Source organism: Scheffersomyces coipomensis (genome assembly GCF_036884675.1).
Source record: "Scheffersomyces coipomensis strain NRRL Y-17651 chromosome Unknown DFJ63scaffold_5, whole genome shotgun sequence".
In the NCBI taxonomy this organism is placed as follows: domain Eukaryota; kingdom Fungi; phylum Ascomycota; class Pichiomycetes; order Serinales; family Debaryomycetaceae; genus Scheffersomyces; species Scheffersomyces coipomensis.
The window spans coordinates 1,031,245-1,059,202 of NW_027042896.1; the positions used below are offsets into that span (position 1 = coordinate 1,031,245).

Sequence of the window (27,958 nt, forward strand, 5' to 3'; positions counted from 1 at the left end):
GATGATGAAATGATAAATTAATTAATTATTAACGAGGGGGTGAATAGGATCTATGAAGATAAGTATATGTAGATATATAATATTAGTAATATATGAAAAAAGATGCAATGATGAATTAGATATGTTGATACAATAAGGTTAAGACATCAACTAGGGGGGGAGTGAGGGTTCGAGGGATGAATTGGAGGCAATAATAAAGGAATTGGAATAATTTTATAAACTAACCTGAAATAAAACTAAGATAAGACTTTAGGTAATAAAAAAGAAAAGACACACACAAGATGGGTAATTATAATTGTAACAGAGGATATAATTTGGCTGGCTTCAAATTATAATTGATACAAACCGACAAGATTAAATAAAATAGAAATAATAAATAATAAATAAGGATTAAAAGTGAGAACTAGGTAAATGAAGTAAAATGAATTATAAATGGAAGGTTGAATTGAGGATGATGGATGGATGGATGGATATGATGATATTAATGAAAGTGATAATGAAAGGAAGAATCGTATAATAAAGGAATTAAAACGACAGCAGAAAATTAATATAATTATTATTATTATTATGATGATGAATGAATGAATTGGATAGGGTAGGACAGGATGAAGAGGGAGCAGGGAGTGAGTAAGGAGGATAAGAATTTTTTTTTTTGTCTTATTTTTGTGAGGCTAATTTTGGAAAGTGAGTCCAAAATTAACTGAACAAAACAGAAAAAGAATCCGACAAAAATAATCTGACTGACTGTGATGCAATAATAAAAAAACAGACTTTTTATTTTCTGTCTGTTTTTGTCTTCCTTTTTCTAAATTAGGAATTGGTTGTAAATGGATAGCACTTATGATAACTAGGACACTATTAGGATGGCAAATGATATCAATTGTGTTCTAGAGGTATGTTCTAGTGATGGAATGTTGTTCAGAAGCAATTGAAAAGCTTGATTAGTCGATTTGATGACCGATTAATTGCCGTGACTGACTATAAAGCTAATTTTGTTAAGGAGACTGTAAAAAGATGTGTGGATAATATCGTATATCAGTCACACACACACATACAAAATTTCTGGAATGAAACTAGATATTATGGTTGGGATAGTTTAATTGATTCTGATCTATTTCTATGATCAGTCTGATGGTGTAATTGATTAATGAATGGATGGATGGATTGAACTACTTTTACCAAAAGAAGTTGTATCTGGTTGTAAATTTACAGCACTCAAAATCAAAAATAAATTGGTCGGTTTTTTTTTTTTTTTTATTTCTTTTTTGATTTATTTTATTTTATTTTTGTCTGGATTTTCAATTTTTTGTCTGCTTAAATTATAAATTATAATTGACTATCTGTCTAATATAGTCATCTCTGACTTACTTCTAAGTAATAACCATTTCAATTAACTTATCCAAGGACTCTACAAACCCATAAAGTTTGACCTACATATACGTACGTGGTTTACATTCGGCAAGGCAATTCTATTTTGTACTACTTAAATCCATGTTCCATACGTTAATCTAATAAATACACTAATTTTTAACCCACAGAACAAATCTCATACCATTATTATTACATTCTACCAAGATATTTATTATTAATCTATATCTACTAAACATTCTCTTCTTTCGTTTAAATTTAACAATAGCAATTAAATTGAATTCGAATTCAACACGAAAATGGTTATGATGGTTTTGTGTTGTTGATTGATTACGAAATGATAACAACGGTTATTATTCCTCGTCTACACGACCTCTTCTTTCCTGTCTGGCGTGGCCTCTGCCCATTATTTTTGTTTCGGCAATCCGATTATGATTTTGCAACAATATTCTTTTATTTGATATATTTTTACTATACTTTGTTATATTATAGAAGACTTGTATTAGCTAAGATTTAGGACATCACTCATAGTAGTTATTAAGCTGTATTTTGTTTTACTTTTTATTTAGTTTTCGCATAAAGCCTGAATTAACAATTTATTAGCAATTAATTAAGCTTAATCCTCTTTGGATCAGGTAAATCATCCTCAATGTCATGTTTTTCGATATGCTCTAAAGATGAAGGAAATAACAGTTCAATCATTTCTAATTCTTTCACTTTAGTAGCGTCAAACTCAGACTTATCAAAAGTTAAATTTTCAAACCCATTCAAACAATTTTTAATATTAATCACACTAGATCCAAAATCAGTAAAGAAAACCTGATCATTTTTAACTTGAATACTACCCTCTGGGACAGTCGAACGACTAATTCCAAGACTATGCATTTTATGTGTCGTATCAATTATTTTATCTTTATATTGATTACTACTTTCATGTGGAAATGAAAGGGTCTTACCATTAACATTATCAATTACTAAAAAGAATCCTCTTAAACTGTCATATTTATGAGATCTCAAAAGTTCCTTATTGAAAATACCAACCTTGTGAACTTTAGGAACGAATGATTCATTACTTAAAACATGATATGAATAACATTCTTTCATGAATGAAATAAAACAGGCATTAATGGAATCTTCTAAATTATATTTCGATCCTGTTGAAGATTGACAATCAAGAGGATAATAAACTTTGAGAATATACTTCCATTGTTCACATAAAAACTTCAACACAACTCCATAATGAGTATAAATTCCTTCACTACCTAACCAAGAAGTTACTTCATGGACATCAAAACCGGTATCTTTTTTTCCAAATACAAAATCAGATCCATATAATTTCTTCAATTGATACACCATTTGTTGATTGAAATTAGGTTGATAGAATTGTTTATATATTTCAGGAATTTCGAATTTATCGAGCAATGGAAATGAAATAATTCCAGGGTTCATAGAATGAATTCGATTTGACGATAATGTAATCAATGATTGAAGACCGGGTTTTGGTTTTGAATAATCTTTCATTGATTTATGAAACTGTTTAAAATATCCATTAGTAGTATTTTGAATATCTGAGCTGGCTAAACAACACATGGAGAATATCTTTTCAATTTGATAACTATGATCTTTAGCAGTAATAGTAGTAGTTGCATCCACCATACATTGAAGAAAATCTTTATTCAGATATAAGCGAGTAACTTCACATGGAAAACTTTTAAAGATAGACCCTTTTCCAGCATTATTTATACTCTTGTGTCTAGGAAATTTAATATATAATGTAGTTGAAGCATCTGATACGAATCCTACCAGACTCTTACATACCACACATTCAATAAATAATTCAAAAAAGATCTTTATGAAAGGTAAATTATCATTGTCAGCTCCGATAGATGAAGGATTATAACTTTCGAATGATTTGGTGAGATCATCATAAACTTTAAGAGGAATTAAATATTCTTCATTGATATTAAATGACTTTTCAATTGTGATTGAAAATTTTTCCGAACCTACTTCAAGTTCAACTATTTTAGATGTTTCAATCTTATACCCATAACAAGGTTCAACAATTCTCTTCATTGGCATAAAGATATTATTATAAAAGGGATAATTTCTTGAAGTTGAACAAATAGCTTCCGCTTTTAATACTAAATATCTAAATTCCCAAATAAACATTGAACTATATGTTTCTTTGTTAAAGTTGATTTCGGCTGATGGAATACTTTGACCATGAAACTTAGGTTGGAAGTGACCAATTGTCTCCCATAATTTATGCAGTGTAATTTCTTGTTTATAATCACCATCAAATTGATAATTATCACTTCCAAAAAATGAAGTTTCCTTACGTTCATATAGTTTTTGTTTAATCCCTGGTTTAATGAGATTCTCATAGGTGATCGAAAGATGAAAAGCAGTTGCAAAAGCCAGATACATCACTTTCAATTCATCTTTATCTTTTTCAATATAAGTTTTAGTTATATGATGCATAAAGTTAAATGCAATTTCATTCAATTCTTCACCAGTATATTCCAAATCTTGAAATAAATCAACTCGAGTAAACCTATGGACCAAAAGAATCAATCTAGTTGAATCCTGAATCACATTTCTATAATCATAAGTTTCCTTAATCAATTCAATATCATTTTTAGCATGTTTGTACCTTTGTTTCTTATTTAAGTATTCTATTAAGGTTTCTTTAGAAGCTTCATAATCTCGGATTGCTTTAGTTTGATTCGAGAGACTGATGATATGGCCCTCTTTCAATTTTCCATATACTTCATGTAAATAATCGAGATTAACAAGTGCTTGAAGCATGCTTGATTGATTGATTGGTTGATTGAATGTGTAAAGGAGAGAGATGTGTGAAAATTGTAATGCTGCAAACAAAAGGTTTAAATTATTTCGGTTTGGTGCGAGTTAAGGCAAGCATAACATTTATTGAGTATAACAGTTATCTTAGTTACTAATTAATTCAGAAGAGTCAATTATGAATAGTTTCAATTAGTGTTATGCATTCATTACTTTCTGTGAAAGATTGACTTCAATTGGTATATAAAAATGTAGTGTCACATATATAGTATATCACACTGGATTCATCATGTTAGACGTGAAATTTCATGAACTACATTTAGTATAGATCTTACTTTACTTTAATACATTAGAAACTATTGAAACTCAATCTTTAAGCTACCTTAAGGCAAATACATCAAGATATGATCTATTACAAACAAGATTGATTAACCGTAAATTGATGATTTTTGCAACCCTTGAATTGATTATTTACCAATTTACACGACCCTCACCGATTTTTGACAAATTTTCAAAACTTGAACAATTAACATTTAAACCAATAATATAGTAATTGAATCATAGTACCAAACATCATTATATAGATTACAATGAATGTTCTTGGTATAGCAGCTAGGTTACCTACCAGCAGGCTTATAATATCTCCCTTATATTCCCCATTCAAAGCATCACCATCATCTCATATAATACAACAAACCAAATCATTCTCATCATCATTAATTAATCAAGTTCGTAAAGGTAATGATAAATATTATAAGATCTTAAAGTATGTCAAACCAATTGATAGTACTGTTTATCAGGCTGGACAAGAGATTCCTCGTGGATTTAAAGTTCCTGGTCAAAAGAAATTAGTACCTGATTATGAATATGAAACGATGTATTTCAAACGTCAAAATAGAGGATTATTCGGAGGTTTACAAAGAAAGAGATCAAAGAATTGTAGTGAAGCAAAGAATAAAACTTTAAGATTTCATTTACCTAATGTTCAAAAATCAAAATTATGGTCTGAGACTTTAAATAAAGCAATTCAAGTTAAAGTTACTACAAAAGTGTTAAAGACTATTACTAAAGAAGGTGGGTTAGATAAATATCTTTTAAAGGATAAACCAGCTAGAACCAAAACCCTTGGATTATTAGGATGGAAATTAAGATATGAAGTGTTGAAGAAACAAGAATTCAATCAATTACCAGTTATAAATAATCAACAAGTGTTTTATATTCATAAAGATGGTAAACAATTCACAGTGGGGAAATATAAATTATTAAATGAATTATATCCTTTAGTTCAAAGAGATTCATATTATCCCATTGGACCGGTTGAATTTAAAAGAAATCATAATTATTTAACCATTGAAGAAGTTGTAAATAAATTAGAAGAATATTCCTTTGACTTTTCCAAAGTTACAGTAGCATAAAAATAAACTAGATTGTTTCTGGGGGGTTAAAGTTGATAATATCTTCTTCTCATAAGAATTGTACATAGATTAAATCAATCAAAACATAATATAACATAGCATTTACAAGAAATATAGTATAGACAGATATTCGTGTAGTGTTTTAAATTTTTATCATAAGATATCGCACGTGATCCCAAGTCACGATACCCGCGACACCGTGAGAAAACAGTCACAATAGATAACGTGATCACATTATATACAGGAAAATGAGCATTACATCCGTACCACAATACTTAACCACATTTACACAAACAAACTAATTGTTAACTATGAGAAAAAGACATTAAAGAGAGAGATTCGCATACATTAAATTTTTGTTAAGGAGAAGAAGGGGAAGAACGAAAAAAAAAAAAAGTTGTTTAAAATTTTCATTTTTTGAATTCTTATTTTCTATTTACTACTTATAATCATATACATATAATCAAAGATGGCTAAGTCAGGTATGTGTTATATAACTTAGTTGATGTAACGAGAGAGTCTAGAAAGATTAGAGATATTGAAATGTGTTAGATCATCATGTCCAGTGTTTGTTATAATGTTTAATCAATCGAGAATGAAAAATCATCATCCATCATCATTTAATGAAAGTAAGAGAATAGACGAAAGAAATAGAGCAATCACTATAGTCACAGTGTATCATGAATCAAATCATTTCAGTAATCAGAGTCAAAGATATCAAATATAGATTATGACCATTCAATCCAATTCAATAAATCATGTGTAATCCCTTGTAGTATTAAATGATGTTCAAGCCATCCATCAAATGAAAGAAAAGTTTTCAAAATCAGAATATATCAACCATAAGTCATGTAATCATTCATTAGAATCCATTATCATCCAAGTTACATATGCATCGCATTATCCAATATTCAATCCATCATCTATCAGTTTCATATTAGAGATTTTCATTCCATCTATCCATCCATCCACCCTTCATCTTATCCCTACCACAATTAATCACCCAACTTACATCCATCTCAAACAATCTCGTATACTCGTATCACCCATAAAACTATATATACTAACTTTTTATATTCTAGGTATTGCTGTTGGTTTAAACAAAGGTCACAAGACCGCTGCCAGAGAAGTTGCTCCAAAGATTTCTTACAGAAAAGGTGCTTTATCTCAAAGAACCAGTTTTGTTAGAAACATTGTTAAAGAAGTTGCTGGTTTAGCTCCATATGAAAGAAGATTAATCGAATTGATTAGAAATGCTGGTGAAAAAAGAGCTAAGAAATTGGCTAAAAAGAGATTAGGTACTCACAAGAGAGCTTTAAGAAAAGTTGAAGAAATGACTCAAGTTATTGCTGAATCTAGAAGACATTAAATTTAATATATTTTGTTATTTAAAAAGAAGCTGAATCAGTTTTAACTAAGGGCTTTTATAATAAACATAATTAACTTGTATATCATCTTATCATTATCATCTTTTAATACACATCACATATATTATAGGAAATATCTATTAAGTTGTAATTAAGTTGTAGTAATTTGTAAGTTTGTATAACCAATTTGTGTCAAAAAGTCTGTTTAGACTTTTGGTAAAGGTGCAAAAATAAGAGCCAGGAACAAATCAGATAATCCCAAAAAAAGTGTGTTGATAATATAGTTGAAACTTGTTATACTTCATATCAATTATAAGAAGGATGTCTCTGGTAATGTATAGATATCATTATCACTCTAGGTCAGCCATCAGGTCCTTAACAACATCATCAATCAAACGATCCAGTTTCAATCCTCCCTCTCATTTTACTAATCCATATGATCCTCCACAAACATATGGACATAATCAATCGCCACCATCATCACAAACACAACAAACACAACAATCTTCCTCATCATCTAGTTCATCTCAATCTTCCAATGATAAGACCAATTCATTAAAGGAAATCACCTCATTAGTAGGGATGTGTATCTTAGCCTATCTCACCATTGATAATTATACCAATCGAATTAAATTAGAAAAATTAATCACAGAAACAACAGCCATCAATCTTAAAACATTACAAATCCAACAAACCAACTTCTTGAATGTAAGGAAGAAGAGAGATTTACAAATCTTACAAGAAAGAAGAGATACTGATAAACGAGATTTTAAAATGAGTTTACATATTGCATTATTACGAAAACAATTGAATGATTTAGATATCGATCCCATTGATATCGACGTTGCCATTAAAGAATTCGAAAAGAATGTTAAAGCAGACAATTCCATTAAGAACGTTACCGGTCAATCCTTATGGTTAGATGATAATTCAAGTATGTATTATAAAAAGTTACCATCCATCCATCCATCATCTATTCACAATAATTTTATACTAACATGATTCATTCTAGCATTGAAGTCATACCTTCCTGATCCTCATGATTATGATAAACGAAAGAATGAAGGTGATTCAAAATCTTAACTTTCTTTAGTATGTAAATTGATTATAGTAACCTATATAGAAATTGAAAATATTCACCAAATAGGTTACCCGGATTAAAGGTCCCATCATCAGAGAGACACACTATATAGAAAAGTTTTCTGAACAAAATTTTTATGAAATCGATTTTTACTTCTTCTTCTTCTTCTTTATACAATGTCTTTAAGAATAGGCGCCCATTAGAGTCACGGATTATATGATATTTCCTCTACATATAATCTCTTAATCATCTTGTGGTTAATATTCGTGCTCGGGTAAACCTTAGATTAACGGGTTTTTACCAACCTAGGTCTGTCGTGTCAATGTTTATTGCATAGTTTGATTACGCGGTTCTAAACCTACATTTTAATGAAGTAAGTGTTGTGGAATGCTATTGTATATTTGATAGTGTGCTATTTACATGTTGTAGTTATTCTATTGGGAGTTGTTGTAACTGAATTTTGAAACGTTTGTTTTGTACTTACGAAGTACTCAAGTATACCCTAATTAAGCAACTTGGCATCTATTTTACCTAACTCTCGTTGTTTTAACTTTAATTGTAATAGATTATATTTAGGACAACATACAGTTGAACTGTCTTTCCCATTTTCAATGTAAAAGTTTTTACAACACAAGTATAAATCATCAATTACTTTTGTACATTTTGATTCATCATATTTATTCAATTTTAAACAATCTTGAATGGCACATGCTTGTGGTTTACATGGATCTGAATTCCTATTTGACATATCCTCTTTATCTTTGTTATTGAATGAATGATATAATGTAAGAAAGAAAGTGTATCAATTTCATTCCTTCATTGCTGTAAAGGTTTAATTTTGATTGCGATGAATCTTTTTTTTTGGGGGAAGCAAGAGCAGGGTACTTTTTTTTTACAACCAGTTAAATCATCATCATAATAAATAAAATTATTAAATAAATAAATACGTATAAACATCATTATAACCCCTACTCTAGAGCATTCTTATCTAAATCAGTATGATAATCATCTTCATCAATCTCACTTGGTTCATAAATCACCAATGGAATGAAATCAGATCTACTCTTTTCAATCCTTGTATGTTTAGCCTTTTCAGCATAAAATGCAGCACATCCTGAAAATACCGTAATTAAAATAGCAATTAACCCCCATCTTGATAAATTCCATCTTAAACTTTCAATTTCTGATCTCATGGCTGAATTCAATTCAGTTGTGATTTTATGATTAGTTTCTTGGATTTTAAGAATGATTTTTTTTGATTGTAAGGTATTTTCTGATCTTTGATCATTTATAGTGACGGCATTATCATTCTTTAATTGAAGGAATTCATTATTTAAATCATCACTTATGATATTAAAATCTCGTTCTAAAACATTAGTTAAACTAATTAATTCATTAATATGTTGTTCTCGAGATCGAGTCACATCAACTCTTAATTCTTGTTGAGCACTTTCAAATAAATATCGTTCATTTTCTAATTCATAAACTTGACTATATTTAGATGATAATTTCGATAATTTAGAATTCAATTGAACAATGATTAAATTTATAATCTCATCCGCTTGATTCGATGTGAATCCTGCTGAAATTAATTCTTGATATACTTCATAAGTATCCATATATGGTTCCATATCATCAAAAATTGTAGTTAAAAAATCACTAGTACCAAACCCATCATCAATTTGAACATTAGTAGGGGTCGATATTATAGTTGATGGAGGTGCATCAGTTGCTTCTGTTAAGGGGATAGTCTTCGTAGTACTATCAATAGGATCAGTATATACGATGTTTGTTACCTCGTTATCATCTTTTGTATTTGTGGTTGACTCATTAGACATACCTAATAAAGGATTGTTAATATATTTAACTGAATCATCATCCTTACTCTCACTATTTGACGTAGTTATTCCACTATCTTCATTACTATTGTTATTATCATCATTGTTATTATTATTGTCTATGGTTTTAGAAGTATTATATCTAATATTAGTGATGGAGAAGGATCGATAATTATACGGTATTGGCCGTATCACTCTACTCAGAAGATATTTTGAACTTAGTATATGTCTAGGATGATGAATCAGTAGTAACTTGGTACTATATTTGATCATTATATCTTGAATTGAATCAGTTATGAGTATTTATATAATCTGTGTAATGATGATATATTGATGATGTAATTGAGGATGTACTATGAAAGCAATATGATATTGGAATTGTATGATATGGTATGATATGAACGATCTATCTAAGCTAATGGTTATGATAGTTTTGATGTATATTGAAGTAAGATTAAGCTGTTAATTACCTATCAAACTTTGTATGAATGATATCTCAGATTTTTAATTGTCTGTTGACCCAATTAATTAAATCATATGGGGATACATCTCCGCACTAACATTTTTTAAAATAGTAAATGTTAGCGATAAGGTTAACAGTGACTGCAAAACAGATGAATGGTGAACATATTGGTATGCTGCAACATATGGGTATGACATCTGTATCTGTTGCCACTCAAATATATAGATGTAACTATTTTTTTTTCGAAATATACATTTATTTAATATTCTATAAATTTAGAAATATAAATGGAGTGGAATAGAGAAACATAATGTAAAAACTCTATTTATAGATTAGATGGAATAGAAGGTCAAACAAGACCGTTATATTAATAAATCAGTAAGATTTATTTAAGCAAAAGTTAGGTACGATATCCAGTGATTCAAACGGGCGGGGGTTAAAGCAGTATTAACCTCCAGATTTGCTTTATAAACTATAAACAAGATACTACGCCTATGAAATTAAAGGAATAAAGTTTTACACAGGAAAAAGGCGAAAATGAAATGATAATCAAATCCATATAAATAGGAAGAAGAATAATGTAATTAAACCCTGTAGTGATATCAATTAACAGGCAAACGAAACAAATATGAAAGTCTTTATGAGTTCGCCATGGATGGTAGTAACAGTGTTGTTGCACTTGTTATCACTTACAACATGTGATAGTGACTCAGGTTCTAATAATTTAATAGGTGATGAGAAACAGATTGTGATTACCAATGGAGGCAAAGATGGTGCTAGACTTAAGACGATGATTATCGTGCCCACATTAGAAAAGCCCAAAAGCTTAAAATGTAATGATGAAATCTATAAGGATACCGATTGGTCATCTATGGGTTTTGGTGTTACACAGGATTTGTATACCAAATTAGCAGATAGGATTGATGTGTTAGATCAAGAAGGACAGTGTGACGCATGGTTCTACTTGTTGACTACAGCTGATATAAAGTTGATTGAGCAAACGATTAATGTGATTCTTAATAGCGGTATAGGACGAAAGGAATCCCAAGATAGTGCTTATAATAATTTACGTAATGCTGTCGAACAGTTGTTTGAAGAGAAAAAGAACTACGTGCCTGATTGGGAATATATGGGGATAGTGGAATACCCAGATCCTGAGATAGAAGTGCAGGTGGTCGAATATACTGAAAGACCGAGAAGTGTAAGTGGGGGGAGATAATGTTGTATAATTTCGATGTTTTAAAATTTAGCTTCAGTTAGATTAGATATGTTAGTTATGTTAGTTTTGTTTAAACAAGTGATCATTAAATACGAGATATACCAGTTAATTATGCTTCAGTAGGAAGTTAATCCAAATAGACAATGACATAGTTTAGTTAGTGGCTAGTAATACAATATGAATAATTAATTTATATTATGGGGACACATCTTTACATCATACTTTTAAAGGTGGCAAATGATAGCAATAAACGAGCTGCAAAAGATTGAATGCAAGAAGAATAATAATGCACCGTTATGAGTATTTATGATATAAGTATATAATCCATGTAACGATGGTATATTGTTAATGTAATTGAGGATCTAATATGAAAGCAATATGATATTGGAATTGTATGATATGATATGATATGATATGAACGATCAATCTACCACTCTAAGCTAATGGTTATGGTAGTCTTGAAGTATATTGAAGTAAGATTAAGCTGTATAATTACCTATTAGACTTTGAATGAATGATATCTCTGTTGAAAAGTAAATGATATGGGCCTCCGCACTAAGATTTTTAAAAATAGTAAATGTTAGCTATACCTGAACCAATGACTGCAAAAGAGATGTATTTAGGACTTATTGGGAATTACATCTGTATCTGTTACCACTCAAATAGATAGAAGTAATTATAAACTTAAACAGGATACTACGCCTATCAAAATAAAGTAAGAATAATAATTAAGAATAAGAAAAGACAAGTATAGCATAATAAAATGATCATCAAATTCATATAAATAGGAAGAACATTAATCAAATTAAACCAAAAGAACTGATATCAATTACCAGACAAACGAAATATGAAAAACTTTATGACATCGCCATGGTTGGCAATAATCTTCTTGTTACAATTGTTATCACTTACAACTTGTGATCAATCAAATGCAGCTTGTCACTCAGGGATTAATAATTTAGTAGGTGAAGAGAGAGTAATTGAGTTTATGAATGGAGATCATTATAGTATTCTCACCCTACCAACCATAAAAAACCTGAGAGCTTACAATGTAATGATGAACTTTATAAGGATACAGATTGGTCGTCTATGGAGTTTGGTGTAATTGAGGATTATTATATTAAATTAGCCAGTAGGATTGATGAGTTAGATCAAGATGGACAATGTGACGCATGGTTTTACTTATTGATGTCCCCTAATCCAGAATTGATTGAAGAAACAATAAATGTGATTCTGCATAATGGTATTGGACGAAAAGAATCTCAAGATAATTCTTATAATAATCTACGTACTGCTGTTGAACAGTTAATTGAAGAGGAAAAGAACTATGTGTCTGATTGGGAATATGTTGGGACAGTGGAATTCCCTGACTCTGGACTGGAAGATCAGGAGCCTATCTTTTACATAGATGAGGATGAATTTTAAGTAGGAGAATAATTTCTATATTTTATAATAATTAGGTTAGTTAGAGACTAGCAATACAATATTAATAATTAATTTATATTATGGGGATACTTCTATACGTAGCAAATAAATAGCTAAAAGTGAGCAAGAGTGAATGCAAAAAATAAACGTGAAACAAATGAGATCAAACATTTGCAGTTAACAATTCTGATGAGTTTAATAATAAATTAGCTTCATTTTCATATTCATTAGGATTAGCAGGACTTGAATTAAGATCAAATAATTTTAATCCTCTTAATCTCTTAAAGAAATTAACCAAATAATGATTAGCAATAGCTGTTTCCGACAGTAATGCTTGTTGTTGCAAAGTTTGTCTAACGGTTGCACCATTAACAAAATCAACTAATTCAGTTTGGGAAACATCACTATTAAGAGCATAATAATAAAGTGATCTAATGAAAAATGGGAATCCGAATCTAATCTTTGAAAAATAAAAAATTGGTGAAGTAACCGTACTTGCCACATCTTCTTCATTAATTATACTCTTGTATCCACTTAATTTCATATGTTTTACGTTATTCTTCCCTGGAATAATGATCATATCTGGGGTTGAAGGAATCAATTCAGATAATGTATGGAACATATCATCTTCATCTAGTTCTGTACCTGCTTCAAAAACATTTCCTAAATAAGTACCAATCAAATCATCATTCATTCTTGAATCACAAAGATTAACTATCAATTCTCGATCATCAGAATAAGAACTAATCAAACTTTCAATCTCATTACTAGTTTGATCTGGATTTGGTGGTTGTTGTGGAAGAGTACTTAATTGATTAATGGTATATGATTTTCCTGACATAACTTCCACTAACGTAATTCTGGGAATTAATACTCTTAAATCTTCCAATTCATAAACGAAACATGAATTAGCAAATGAACTTAATTCATTAAGGATTGAGCTACCTAACATTTCTAAACTCAGTTCAATCTTTTCAGGGGTATCCCATACTAATCCAAATCTTTCATAGATATTGATAGTACTAAGGGATGGAATTAATGAACACCAAGTTACAAATCTAGCAATTTCACTTTGAATTCTAACTTTCTCAGCTGCAATATGAACACTCTGATGAGTGAAATATTCATTTCTAATGGCTAATACTTGTTGAATTTCTCGTTTACTTGGAACTGTTATTTTTTTATCAGCATTAAGATAAGGTTGAGGAATTGATGGTGGTGGTGATACGATAGCTTGATTGATTTCTAAGATGACACTGATTGAATTAGGTAAGAAATGTTGTGGAATAGATAATTTAAAATTGATTAATCCTGATGATGGATTATTCCTTAAATACATATTATTCATTAATCTTAAGAATACTGATGGAACATTATAAATTAAATTCTTAGTGAAAATAGCTCCACAAGATATATTATTAATAAAATAAATCCCAAACGTCATAACTTCTGAATCTAATTGAGAAACACTCCATAAATCTAACCAAAAGATATTAATCAATTCAACAGCATCTTCAACAAGTTGATAAATGTGGACCACATGCATATGAATGAACAATATGAAAGTTAATAAGATTCTTAATAAATGAACACGAAGAATCTCACTAGTAGTAATATCAAACTTAGTACTATCCAAAGCATTAAACATATCATTCCCAGTAGTTAACCCTAAACTCTTTGCATTGAACCCCTTGATATCATTGAAACCGCCTAATCTATGAAACAATTGATTCTCATCAATGGGTTGATAATCAATGGGATCATCATGAGGTTGATCATCAAGGTTCAATTGAGGAATCGACAGATTGATTGATCCTGTTTCTGTCATTGCTTTAAAGATTGATGGTGATATGATGATGACTGGTAACACCTTTGAAGAATGTGGTAAATTTCTCCTGAATCAGAAAATTTGATCGTGCTGCAAAAAAAAATAAAATGGATCTGAGCGATGCAAAATGTATTTATCTACAATTAAGATCAACTATAATGATTAATATGACTTGGTTAAAATACCACAATTATTATTTTTTTAATATTATTAAACTAAAATACAAATCTATATGTTTTTATATAACTATTTTTGGAACTCTGATAAAAAGCAAATGTGATGGAATCACCCGAATATGGAAATAAATTAGATGTAAAGAAATGAGATTGATGAACTAGAGAAATGCAAATTTTGATGATAAGGTAGGGAATTAGTTTTCCATGGAAGCATCTTCATATTGATCTTCAACTGGTTCTTCCTTTTCTTCAATTTCATCAGTGATGGATTCATCTTCTTCATCATCATCTTCTGATGCTTGTTCAATAGCAATGGAGACGATATTGGATTCCTTTTCAATTGGAGTGGATTCACATGGAATGATTAATTCTAATTCATCATCGTTAATGAATTTAGCTTTGATTTCTTCAAATTTAATCACTTTATCGAATTGGAAATATTTTTCAAATCCAATTTCATGATTTTTGAAATCTTTTATTAATGATTGAGCATCTTCTTTAATTTCTTCTTCTTCTTCATCTTCTTCATCTTCATCGACAATGAAACTTTCAGCATTTTCTGGATCTTGACCTTCAAATCCTGACCATTCAAAAGAATCTTCTTCTTCATCATCTTCTTCAAAGTCTTCATCGTCTTCTTCTTCTTCTTCTTCATCATCATCATCTTCAACTTCTTCTAAGATAACGTCAGCAATAAGTTCATCATCTTCATCATCTTCGTCTTCTTCTTCTTCATCATCATCTTCACTGTCAGCTTCTTCTAAGATAACTTCACCTTCGAGTTCTTCTTCGTCGTCATCATCTTCTTCTTCTTCATCATCTTCTTCGATATCAGCTTCAAATTCACTATCAGTTTCTTCAACAGTAAAATTGAATTTACCTCTGATGATTAATTCATTTTCAATCTTTTTGAAATCAATTTTTAATTCATCTTTAACTAAAGAAGGAAATCTTAAATTTAGTTTATAAGTATTATCATCTAATTCAACTAATTCACAATCTTTAGAATTTTCTAAATCTTTAGATAAATCAATGATTTCAACACCTTCATCTTCTTCATCATCATCTTCACTATCATTAGCGACTAAGAATCCATCTTCATCATAAAGATCAAAACTTTCTTCTTCGTCATCATCTTCATCTTCAAAGGCATATTCAACTAATTCATCATCAGTAGAATCATTTTCACTTTCACCTTCAGGTAAATCAAATCTATGTCTATAAATAGTTATACCTTGACCATCATCATCAGAATCGGAAGAATCTGAATCATAAAATTCATAATTAGTTGGATTACCAGCATCGTAATTATATTCTTCAATGTCTTCATCTTCAAAATCTTCAGAATCAATTTCAAAATATTCTGGTTCATCACCTAATTCAGAATCTTCATCTTCAGAGAATAAAATTTCATCTCCACTAATTAAACCTTCTTCAAATGATTGTCTGACGTTTTCTAATTGTAATTCATCGTTTAATTCTTCAATATCAGATGAGTAATCTAAAGTTTCAGATTCAGAGTCAGATTCGTCATCTTCATCGTCGTCGTCTTCTTCTTCTTCAGCTAAGATTTGAGCAACGGCTGCAGCTTGTAATTGATCATTTAAGTCAACGACATCGTAAATATCAGCAGGTTCTAATTCTTCATCATCTTCATCGTAGAATCTGACAATTTCATCATTCAAGTCAAGGACTTTGCCATATCTGTCAAAATTGTCAACGGCTTCGTTTTCTAATTCATCATTTAAGTCAATGATGTAATGTTCTTCTTCATAGTCGTCTTCTTCTTCATCTTCATCTTCTTCATCGTCGTCTTCATCTTCGTTGCCATTAAGAGCAAATTCATAGATTTGTTCTTCTTCATGGTCTTCATCGTCTTCTTCTTCTTCGTCATCGTCTTCCTCTTCTTCTTCATCATCATCTTCATATTCGTAATATTGTGGTTCAACATCCTCTTCTTCATCTTCATAATCATCTTCATCATCGGATTCAGGTTCTTCAACCAATGCTAATTTCTTTGGATGTTGTTGGTAATATCTTCTGTATTTATCCTTTTTACCATGATGGTGATGGTGATGGTGATGATGGTGACCATGGTGATGATGACCATGACGTCTATCATCTTCACTATGATTAATAATAAAGTATTTACCTTCATCTCTGGTATTACTCTTTCTATTGTATCTATTACCTCTGGATTTAAATGAAGTCATGATTGCTTATTATTATTCTTGTTATATTTAGTAATTGTTCAATATATAACTTCAAATCGTAGTTGATGGCAAATTGATAGAATTATATATAAACCGTTTATTTCAAAAATTTTTCAAATGAGGTTGCAAGTTTTGTGGGTGAGATGAGGTGCGGCGTTCTAATTTATTACTTAATTGGGAGCCAGCACAATTAAGATTATTTAACGACTAACAAAAGTTAATTATATTCTACGTGATTCTATTTATTCTATCAGATACCGTGATTGTGTTATTTAATAGCTTAGTGATATTACTTAGTAGAAGAATGTATTATATATACTTTGTGTATCATTCAATTATCTCTATAGTTGATACCTAAAGGAGAGTTCATTTCCATTCATCTCGTAAAGTCATCTGATCAAAATCTCGTGACCTCCTCATAGTGACAACGAAAAAAACTTTTCTTTTCATTTACCCGGACACTCATCCAAAAAGTATAAATAGAACTGATTCCCCTAATCTCCCTTCGTCTGCAACCAAATCTCTTTGCCTTCTGGCTTAGATCAAGTGTAGTATCTGTTCTTTTCAGTGTAACAACTGAAACGTCATCATTGATGACTTTTATAATATGTTACCTTTATTTTTGGATTATCAGTAGATTGGATCGATGGGCTTGCTCACACCTTTCTACACAGTGTCGTTGCCATTGCACTTTCCTAGGCTTCTGACGCAAATTATCATACCTTCATTTTTTTAAGTTATAATAATGAGTTCATCATTATAATTTAAAAGAATTTGTGTGTGATTAGAGTTAGTTGTTGTACTTTGTTGATATCCATTTGATGATACCTGACTTATAGTGTACTTGTATACATTGTAAATACCCCTTTTGATAGTAGGTCTAAATCACCGGATTAACCAAGTACCCTTAGACCTCACAGGAAAAAAAATAAAGGAGTTCTGTCATGTCAAATTTTAAAAACATGTCATAAATATTTTCGTCAAAATCTATAACTTATATATCATAGTTATACCAGTCAGACGCCTTATATCAAAAGATAACTTATCAAGTTGATTGGTAACATCATTATTCAGTCCATATCATAGATTATAAACCCGCCCTGGTATATAATAAACCGTATTATTTTGGGGTTTTCTATTTCTAATCATAGTTTATCATTAGACAAATTTCACTTCTGAATAGACATAGTCAAATTTTATAGCCATGACCCATCTTGGGTCCGATACAAATTCTGATGATTCGGAATCTTCTATCATGGAGCATAGATTGTTTCCCACTATGGAGGATAAGCATAAAGATGTAGCTTCATCTGAAGTATCATCTCGAAATTCTTATCATTTGGATTCATTAGGAAATGATTCTACAAGTTCTATTGGTGATTTACGTCATATCTTTGTTAGACATCATCAAACTGATAATCAATATAATCAAGCTTATGAAGATGATGATACAGAACAAGATTTAACTGATGTAGCGACGTTTGAATCCCATAATTATTCGATTGATTCATCGATTATAAATCAAATAACTCATAATCCTGATCATCTAGATAAAATTGATAATAGTGGTGAAAGATTTAAATATTTAAGAGGTTATGAAAAGTTAAAGAAGGATAAAATTAAACAAGTTGAAATCGATCAAACAGTTCAAAATATGAAAGATCATCAACAAATCCCTTTGCAAGTTTTAGAATCTCATTCATCAGTATTTGAATTATCTCAATTAGATGATTTCAATAAGTACATTAAACAAACTGAATTAAATGATATCATTTATGCCAAAGTAGCCAAGAATCTCCCTCCTAAAGAAAATGATTTATTAAATGTGGTTCAATCAAAAGAGTTATCTAAAAACTTTTATGCTGATCATGATTTTACAAATGAAACTAAAACAAATATTTTAAAACCTTCAACCATAAAATTAAAAACTTGGTATGGTAGAAAATATTCAAATACTACAGGTGATCGTCCTGTTACTTCAAAAATAAGTATAAGTGAATTAAATTATTCGAATTCTCCAAGTTCATCAGATACAGCTGATAGAGCTAATAAAATCTATTTACAAAGAAAATTAAAAGTACGACACTTACAAATGATTTCATTAGGTGGAACTTTAGGAGTAGGATTATTTCTTAATTCAGGTAAAGCATTAACTATCGCTGGTGGATTTGGAACATTACTAGCATATGTTGTTTGTGGGATAATCGTTTTAGCCACTATGGTTTCATTCTGTGAAATGGTAACATTCGTATCTGTTGTGGATGGAGTATCAGGTTTAAGTTCAAGATTTGTCGACGATGCATTTGGATTCGCTGTGGGTTGGTTATATTTTGTAAGTTTTTCATTTGGGTTAGCAGGTGAAATTGTCGCCAGTGTCATTATGTTATCATATTATCCATATCTAAATATCCCGGCCGATAAAGGTTCATCAGCTGGATTTGTTACGTTATTTTTAACCATTGTGGTGTTAAGTAATCTTATTGATGTTCGAATATTTGGTGAAATTGAATATATTTCAAGTTTTATTAAATTAATAGCAGCATTAATCATGATTATTGTCATGATTGTATTAAATCGTGGTGGATTTGGTAGTGGTGAAGCGATTGGATTCCGATTTTGGAATCATCTGAAATCAGATTTTGATCATAATATTATATTTGGATTATTTCGACCTAGATTTAATTTACATGATACAGGTACTAATCCTCCTGATGAAGGTATTGGTGGAGGTGAAGGTAGATTTTTATCTTTTTTAGTTGCATTATTAGTTGTATCATATGCTTATAGTGGTACAGAAATTGTTTGTATTGCTGCTTGTGAAGCTCAAAATCCAAGAAAAGCTTTACCATCAGCTACTAAAAGAGTATTTTGGAGAATTTTATTATTTTATTGTTTATCAGCCTTTTGTGTATCATTAAACGTTTATGCTGGCGATCCAAGATTATTAAGATATTATCTGGGTAATACAGGTATTGCTCAAGATCAATTTGCTGCCAATTATGCCATTGAATATGCTGGTGGAGTTAATTGTAATACTGAATCACTTGTATTTGCTGGATTTGGGACTGGTGCCCAAAGTCCTTGGATTGTTGCTTTACAAAGTGCTGGATTATGTAATTTCAGTTCAGTAGTGAATGGATTTTTAGTGTTTTTCGCTATAAGTTGTGGTAATGCTCAATTATATGTTAGTTCTCGTACGGTTTATTCCATGGCATTACAAAGAAAAGCTCCTAAATTCCTTACTTATTGTAATGCTCAAGGTATTCCTTATAATGCAGTATTATTTGCAGCCAGTTTTGGATTATTATCATATTTATGTGTTTCAGAAAAGGCCACCGTTGTATTTCAAAATTTAACTAGTATTATTGCATCATCAGGGATAATGGTTTGGTTTGCCATGTGTTTATCATTTATCCGGTTTTATTATGGACTTAAAAGACGACCTGATATTATTAATAGAGATGATAAAGCTTATCCTTATAGATCTCCATTCCAACCTTATAGTGCTATTATTGGACTTATTGGTACAACTGTGATTATCTTTGGAATGGGATTTGTGGTATTTATCAGAGGAGAATGGAATACGATGTTTTTCTTTTCAAGTTATGGTACATTGATAATATTTGCTGTATTATATATTGGTTATAAAGTGGTTAGAGGTACTAGAATTCCAACGTTGGATACTATTGATTTTGATTCCGGTAGAACTGAAATGGATAGATTCATTTGGGATGGAGGTAGAGAATATAATGCAAGGAGTGTTAAGGATACCTTACTGAAATTTATCTCATTCCTTGCATAGAGTAGAGGTTGTTGTCGTTGTCGTTGTTGTTGTTTGTTATTTTGTTTGCGTTTATCTTAGCATTTTTACATTACCGTTCGTTCAGGTTGGGATTTCATTTTTATTGTTTTTGTTGTTTTTTTATAGTTATTACGGTTTCATTTCATACATTTATAAACATTTCTATATGTTGTATTATATAAACTTTCACATCCTTTAATAAATTAATTCATTTTAGCCCTAATTGCAGTAGCATATTCAACCAACTAGAGTGAGGCGATCTACCTATTTCCTAAAATGGTCTAATTAAATACTTTTGCATCGTCTAACCAAAACAGAAAAAAAAGAACAACACTCAAAAAAAATAAAACCATTTTGATTTTGACAACCAAAAATTTCAAGGTACCAAAAATAATTGAAAGTGTTTGCAACAGACAGTTGAATTCGATTGATCATTGGTCTTAGGTTCTATCACGTATATAGTGACTATAAGCCATTGAATTGCATTGATTGATCATGTCATGGGAATCTACACCGGCGTTTTTGGTGGGTAAGATCATTAAACCCTTTACACCATTAGATAAGGACCCTAATTTAAAGAATCCCAATTTTAGAAATTTATATCCTGGTGATGAAGTTTATATCTTTGAGACTAAGAGGGAGAAATGGGCTAGAGGTTATGCTTTAACCAAACCATTTCCTAATGATTTCACTATCACTTCAGTTAATTTGGATGATTTACCTCTGGTAAATCAACATATTGTTATTTTCCCCTTGAAATTTGTTCAAGTTACAGCTAAGGTTCCCTTTGAAACTATATCAGTCCATAATGGGTTTAATAATATCGTTGATTCAGAGACTGTTCCTTCGATTCAACAGGCTGAACAGGATTATAAACTGGCTCTTAATGGTGATGTGGATACTCTTGTTTCTAGTAATGGGAGTGGAACAACCACCACTAATGATACCCAGAGTAAAGTTCCTATATTACCTATAAAGACATTCCAACTTGGAGAAGACTTACAAAGTGAAATCAAACACGCTTTGGAATTATTAACTTATCATATATTCGCGTTATATTCCATTGGTGAATTCAGATTATATAATAAATTAGCTGAAATTTATCATAATTTAAATTATACTAGAATCAAATTAAAACATAATTTATTAACTTCAAATGAAACTCAAAGTGCAAAGGAAACAACTACCTTTTTATTAAATAAAATTCCAAAGAAATTAGGTTCAAAATCAGCCAGATTAAATTCTCAATCTTATGATTTAGATAATGATGATACTGATATTTCTGGTTATAAGGCTCTCTTAGCTAGAGATCCTATCACTGGTGAACTTCTTTCGAATGATAATTCGACTGCCCCATATATGGCTTTAGAACAATTGTTAGGTTCATTAGAATCAACTTACCCTATTCATGCTGCTGCAAAACGAAGTTATTATTCATTAGAACCTCCTTCAAATAAAAAATTACTTGCCGATCCTCCATCTCATATCTTAGTCGATTTCAAATCAGTATCAGGATCATCAGCTTATCAACCGCCTGGTTTCCTGGGTATGACAGCTTATTTGTATATTCGTAATAGTCGAAAAAGATTAACAGAGGCATTTGCTATTCATACCAATTCAGTTGATGAATTAGTTCAAGTTGAAAAGATTAGTGCTGCTCTCTTTAGAAATATTCCTTATAGTGAAATTGAAAATAGTAGAGTGTATTTGGTGGCTGTTTTAACTGAAGAAGTTGAATTAAGATCAATGGCTACTCATCTTAGAAGACTTAAAAAGGGTGTGGCTGCAGGTGTAACTGATATTACCAGAATTTTTTCTAGTAATAAAGATTCATTAGCTTCGGGTGAATCTCATAACTTCTCTATCAAATTATTTGGATCTTATATGAATTCAAAAAAGAGTGGTACTGATAATGCTGGTTGGGGTGAACTTGTGGATAGAATCATTACTGGTTCTGAACAAGGAATTGCCGTTAATCCAAGAGCTGAAAAGTTAACCGTTACGTTAAAAGAATTCAAACATCAATTTGCTTCAGGAATCCTTCAAAGTACAACTCTTACTTCCACCCCAATATCAAGAATTAGACCAATTTTCTTCGATCCATTAGCAGAGAATTATGAAAGACTTTATTTAACCTTAGGAAAAGTAACAGCCTTAAATGGAATCAATAAGGATGATTTATTAACTTTTGAAGTTACAACCCCTCAAAATGAATTGATTACTTTTGCTAAAGCATCTAATCAACAAGAAAAACGTTCATGGCAATTTATATCTGTATTTCAAAATGAATCCATTGGTGAAATAGTTAAAATCAATGGTATTTCTTTAAAGAACCCTGCCAAAAAGAAATCTCCAAAAGAAGATTTCATCCAATTATCATTATATGCCAATGGTGTCTTAGTTGGTGAAGGTAAACTTTTATATAAATCTAGTAATAGATTGGTTGAATTTAGTAAAAGAAAAAACCATTCAGTGGAAATAATGTCCTTGAATCATAAATTACCAATGGCAAGTGTTGAAGTTGGTACTGAATATGTTGGAAAAGTATATAATTCTGATTATTCCATTGAAAATATTTTCCAATATGAAAGATTTATGAAATCTGGATTAGAAGAAGATTTATCGATGTCCTTAGTTCAATTCTGTAAATTAGAAATTCCTCAAGTGGTTAAGTATTTCCCGGAATTATTAAGTTCATTCTATGGTATCCTTGAGAAACTTAAAGAAGAAGGATTCACTCCTAGTTCACAAGCTTTAGTTGACCATACTTTCAAATCTATTATTCATTTATTAGATACTATATTTGGAAAACAAGATCAATATTTATACTTGATTGATAATTTTCTTATCAGATATAAATCTCTTCCAAAGATTGGGGTTTTCCTTATTAATAAAGTTGCTGAAGTTTTTTCCAATGCAACTGTAAATTGGAATGCAATGTCTAGATCCTTATGTCGTATCTCATCAATCTTAATGAAATTATCGGTATATTCAATTGATGATTCTGATGAATATGTCAAATCATTAAATAATCTTTTCCAATCATGTACACTTTTCCTTTCCATTCAAAATAGTTCCATGGTTAATGATCAAGTTCTCATTATGGAAATTATTGATTATGTCTTAACTTTCAAAGCTGATATTGATGAACAATCTATTTTAAACTTTGTCGTTAGTTTCATTGATTCCATTGGTATTAGAGGATTGGGTTTAAATGAAGAACAACAATCGCTGATTAAAGATCATAAAATCATCATTAACAAATTATTATTAATTCATCGTCTTTTCAGCAGTTTCTTAGTGAAATCACCAACTACGGAAAAGATTTTAGTGTCTAAATCAATCGAATGGGCTATGGAAGTCTTACTTGGTCCTACTGATATTGATGCTGCTAGATTGGCATTAAGTATTTTGAATGCATGTTGTACTCAATTATATTCTAGATCAAATGATAAAGAGTCATATTATCAATTAGCATTACTTTTACCTGCTATTGCAAGATCAATGATCAAATATAATAAATATACTAGAGGTCATGGATTTTTCAAACCAAAAAGAACATTCACCAAACTTTTCCCTACTGAATATCCATTTATTGAATCATCCATGGATCCTATTGTCAATGACGAAGTCTTGGTTGAAATTTTAGTTGAAATGGCATCTGTATTTGTGTTTATCGCAAGAATTGCCAAAGCCAATCGTATTGAAATTAAAGATGAAGTGTTCAATACTGAAAGTCTTATCACTGTGATGAATGCCGTTAAATTAATTAGACAAGGTGGATTCTTCCATCATCAAAAATGGCTTTCATTATTTGCAGTATTCATTGAAGGAAGTTTGACATCTCTTGAATTGATTCATCCTTTACTTGTTACGCAATATATTCCACCGATTGATAAATCTGATGGTTTTGATAGAGCATTATGGGGTAATTATTTTAAGAATTTATTAAAATTAGCAGTATTACCAGCTGTATCTATTGAACATTTATCTGTCGTTCCTAAGAAAGCAGCAGGACAAATCACTGGTACTGTTCGGGAAAGAATTGCCTTTTTACTTAATGAATCATGGGATTCATTAGCTTGGGATGCTACTAGTGAAGATATTGTTAGATTCAATTTAAAGAGATTTGGAGGTTATCAAGTTGAATTCATTACCAATGAATTTGGAATTATTCAAGATTTAATGTTATTTGCTTTACAAAGAAACAAAGCTTGTCAAGTGGTTAGTGTGAAGATATTATGGTCGCTTTTAATTTCAGAATATTTAATTAATGATACTTCGATTGATGCTATTGAACGTGAATCATTTATTGGATTACATGATATATATACCAGAAATGGATATAAACCATTGCCACAAGAACAAAATAGTTTTATTGAAAGATTAAAGCTTACGATTAGAATTGATCGTGAAGATGTATCATTTGGAGTTATTTATAATTATATTCGGAATTTAACTGGGTTCTTGGATGTTTTGAATGATTTAAATATAGTTCCAGTTGGACCTGAATTTGATGATGAAAGAACTTTCCATAAATTGAATATTAATACTTATTTAAAGAAACCTGAAATTTTCAATTCATTTATTAATTCAATGTATGAAGAGAATTTAGTCAAACATGATTATATTCAAGCTGCTTTAAGTTTGGAATTATTAGCTTCAACTTATTCATGGGATTTACATATCACATTACCTCCATCAATTAGACCTAAATTTCCTCAACAATCAATGTTTCAAAGAAAAGAAGAACTTTCTAAATTGATTGCTAATAGTTTTGTCAAGGGAAATAGTCTTGAAAGAGCCATTGATATTTATAATGAATTATTGGACGCTTATCATGAAAATACTTATGATTTAAAGAGTCTTGCATACGTTCATGGGAAATTATCTAAATTATATTCTGATTTAGAATCATCTGATAAATTAATGCCATCATTCTTCAGAGTATCATTTATAGGTGCAGGGTTCCCAGTTAATATTAGAGGTAAAGAACAAATTTATGAAGGGTTACCATTTGAACATATAACTTCTATTCATGAAAGATTATTGAAGTTATATCCTGGTGGACGTATTGTTACTAATGATGCTGAAGCTCGAATTCTTGAAGAAAAAGTTCAAACTGGTAGATATTTACATGTTACAACTGTTGATCCAAGTACTGAAATTTCCGATAAATTATTTAATACTTCGATTGGGGTTAGAAAATATGCTAGAAATAAAGATTTAAGATTCTTTACTACTATGAAGAGACTTCCTGGTTCCAAATCTGTATTTGATTTATGGACAGAAGAAACTACTTATGAAACCTATCTTTCATTCCCAACATTAATGAATAGAAGTGATATTAAAGCTACTAAAGTAGTTAAATTATCTCCATTAGACAATGCTATTAGAACCATTTTAAATAAGAATAATGATCTTATTCAACTTGAAAGTTTAATTAATGAAGCCATTCATGATAAAGTTGGATATGATAGTTATTTCAATGATTTATCAAGACAATTAGCTGGTACGGTTGATTCTCCAGTTAATGGTGGTGTGGGACAATATAGAAATTTCTTTACTAATGTTAAGGAAGAAGAAGAAGAATCAATTAGATTATTAAAGAATGTATTTGATGAATTAGTCTTAATTTTGAATCGTTGTTTGATCTTACATGGAATATTAGTCCCTGCTACTATGAAATTAAGTCATGAAGCTTTAATTGATTTATATAAGAAGAATTTCAAAGATGAAATTGCGGAGTTGAAAATTATCCCGGAAGTTGAAAGTGCTCATAATACTAGTAATGGTCTTGTTCCAATCATGACCAATACTAGTTCTCTTACTCGTAATGTATCAACCACAGGAAGCCATAGTAGTCCAAGTAGTCAAGATACTTTATCATATATTCAAAACAGAAAAGTCAGTGGTGGAGGACCTCCATCAATTGCAGGGTCTAAGGTGACTACTAGAACTGCATCATCAGCATCTTCTAGTACATCAGACTTTTCCTATGATAGACCATTAGATCCAAATCGTGCAAACTCTAATGCTAAACGTAATGCCTTGAATTGGAGAAGAAATTAAACTTAAATACGTTATATAGAATTAAAAAGTCAATAAACAGACACTTTATTATATATATGGTAGCTCCCGCTTACCCTATTACCTGCAGGACCAATTAATTTTTGGTTGGTCAATCCAAAAAACGAAAAAAAAAAAAAAGAGGTGAAAGAGAAATTGTTATGACAGAGTTTGTATAGTTAACACCCTTTTTACAGTTCTAATTTATTATAGATTCCAATTCATAAGTTATAGTATAAATCAAGATGTTCAGATTAGCCTTACGTTCTACTGTTGCACCAGTTTCCAGATTAGCTTTAGCTTCCAAATCAATGGTTACACCAATCAGATTCTATGCTGCTGCTCCATTAACTAAAGAAGAAGTTACTCAAAGAGCCTTTGAAGCTTTAAAGACTGTTGCTGCTGTTCAAGAATCCAAATTAAGCTTAGAAGCTACTTTCAAACAAGATTTAGGATTAGATTCTTTAGATGTCATTGAAACTTTAGTTGCTTTAGAAGAAGAATTCGATTTAGAAATCCCTGATAAGATATCTGATGAAATTAAAACTGTTGGTGAAGCTATTGATTATATTTTTGAAGAAGAACAAAAATTATAAGTATGAATAAGATTAGTATTGATCTCAATGATTGATATCTATCATATTTTCATTCTTCATTCATTCATTCATTCATCCAATTTATCCATTCTTTCATCTATCCACCCATCATCATCTTAACTTTTGTATATAATAATTCTTCTACGAATCCTTTAGATTTACCTTTTCTTTTTGTTATAGCTTATTTATAATGCAATAACTATCGTTATTCCATCATAGTCATACCCTTCTGTAGATCCACCTTAAACTGATATTTTGGCTATGGAAATTGCCATTACCAAATTCACGTGACCAAT

General features: G+C 30.3%; 11 protein-coding genes across 11 annotated transcripts; 7 read left to right on the plus strand and 4 right to left on the minus strand. All coding sequences in view use genetic code 12, as the record gives it.

Annotated features, from left to right (window-relative positions):
• Positions 1 to 1,974: 1,974 nt before the first annotated feature.
• Positions 1,975 to 4,176, minus strand: DFJ63DRAFT_336549 (uncharacterized protein; the record flags this gene model as incomplete). The annotated part of the gene is made up of 1 exon (XM_064908400.1): positions 1,975 to 4,176. The coding sequence occupies one exon, from the start codon at positions 4,174 to 4,176 to the stop codon at positions 1,975 to 1,977; it is 2,202 nt and encodes a 733-aa protein (XP_064761135.1).
• Positions 4,177 to 4,760: 584 nt separating this feature from the next.
• DFJ63DRAFT_314410 (mitochondrial 54S ribosomal protein bL28m) lies at positions 4,761 to 5,585 on the plus strand (the record flags this gene model as incomplete). The annotated part of the gene is made up of 1 exon (XM_064906361.1): positions 4,761 to 5,585. One exon carries the CDS (start codon positions 4,761 to 4,763, stop codon positions 5,583 to 5,585), a length of 825 nt encoding a protein of 274 aa, XP_064761136.1.
• A 383-nt stretch (positions 5,586 to 5,968) lies between these two features.
• RPL39 (60S ribosomal protein eL36) lies at positions 5,969 to 7,091 on the plus strand. Its single transcript, XM_064907142.1, has 2 exons — positions 5,969 to 6,067; positions 6,668 to 7,091. The coding sequence occupies exons 1-2, from the start codon at positions 6,055 to 6,057 to the stop codon at positions 6,952 to 6,954; spliced, it is 300 nt and encodes a 99-aa protein (XP_064761137.1). The 5' UTR covers positions 5,969 to 6,054; the 3' UTR covers positions 6,955 to 7,091.
• A 182-nt stretch (positions 7,092 to 7,273) lies between these two features.
• Positions 7,274 to 8,035, plus strand: DFJ63DRAFT_336551 (uncharacterized protein; the record flags this gene model as incomplete). Its single annotated transcript, XM_064908401.1, has 2 exons — positions 7,274 to 7,886; positions 7,965 to 8,035. 2 exons carry the CDS (start codon positions 7,274 to 7,276, stop codon positions 8,033 to 8,035), a joined length of 684 nt encoding a protein of 227 aa, XP_064761138.1.
• A 966-nt stretch (positions 8,036 to 9,001) lies between these two features.
• On the minus strand, positions 9,002 to 10,144 carry DFJ63DRAFT_314413 (uncharacterized protein; the record flags this gene model as incomplete). The annotated part of the gene is made up of 1 exon (XM_064906362.1): positions 9,002 to 10,144. One exon carries the CDS (start codon positions 10,142 to 10,144, stop codon positions 9,002 to 9,004), a length of 1,143 nt encoding a protein of 380 aa, XP_064761139.1.
• Positions 10,145 to 10,962: 818 nt separating this feature from the next.
• On the plus strand, positions 10,963 to 12,978 carry DFJ63DRAFT_336553 (uncharacterized protein; the record flags this gene model as incomplete). Its single annotated transcript, XM_064908402.1, has 2 exons — positions 10,963 to 11,499; positions 12,595 to 12,978. The coding sequence occupies 2 exons, from the start codon at positions 10,963 to 10,965 to the stop codon at positions 12,976 to 12,978; spliced, it is 921 nt and encodes a 306-aa protein (XP_064761140.1).
• A 35-nt stretch (positions 12,979 to 13,013) lies between these two features.
• DFJ63DRAFT_320042 (uncharacterized protein) lies at positions 13,014 to 14,976 on the minus strand. The gene has a single exon (XM_064907143.1). The coding sequence runs from the start codon at positions 14,804 to 14,806 to the stop codon at positions 13,142 to 13,144; it is 1,665 nt and encodes a 554-aa protein (XP_064761141.1). The 5' UTR covers positions 14,807 to 14,976; the 3' UTR covers positions 13,014 to 13,141.
• DFJ63DRAFT_330797 (uncharacterized protein) lies at positions 14,977 to 17,315 on the minus strand. Its single transcript, XM_064907652.1, has one exon. It carries the CDS (start codon positions 17,193 to 17,195, stop codon positions 15,177 to 15,179), a length of 2,019 nt encoding a protein of 672 aa, XP_064761142.1. The 5' UTR covers positions 17,196 to 17,315; the 3' UTR covers positions 14,977 to 15,176.
• Positions 17,316 to 17,942: 627 nt separating this feature from the next.
• On the plus strand, positions 17,943 to 21,245 carry SSY1 (Ssy1p). Its single transcript, XM_064903929.1, has one exon. It carries the CDS (start codon positions 18,400 to 18,402, stop codon positions 20,995 to 20,997), a length of 2,598 nt encoding a protein of 865 aa, XP_064761143.1. The 5' UTR covers positions 17,943 to 18,399; the 3' UTR covers positions 20,998 to 21,245.
• Positions 21,245 to 27,190, plus strand: DCK1 (guanine nucleotide exchange factor DCK1). The gene has a single exon (XM_064903928.1). The coding sequence runs from the start codon at positions 21,493 to 21,495 to the stop codon at positions 27,067 to 27,069; it is 5,577 nt and encodes a 1,858-aa protein (XP_064761144.1). The 5' UTR covers positions 21,245 to 21,492; the 3' UTR covers positions 27,070 to 27,190.
• Positions 27,191 to 27,862, plus strand: ACP12 (acyl carrier protein). The gene has a single exon (XM_064903927.1). The coding sequence runs from the start codon at positions 27,312 to 27,314 to the stop codon at positions 27,660 to 27,662; it is 351 nt and encodes a 116-aa protein (XP_064761145.1). The 5' UTR covers positions 27,191 to 27,311; the 3' UTR covers positions 27,663 to 27,862.
• The last annotated feature ends 96 nt before the right edge of the window (positions 27,863 to 27,958 follow it).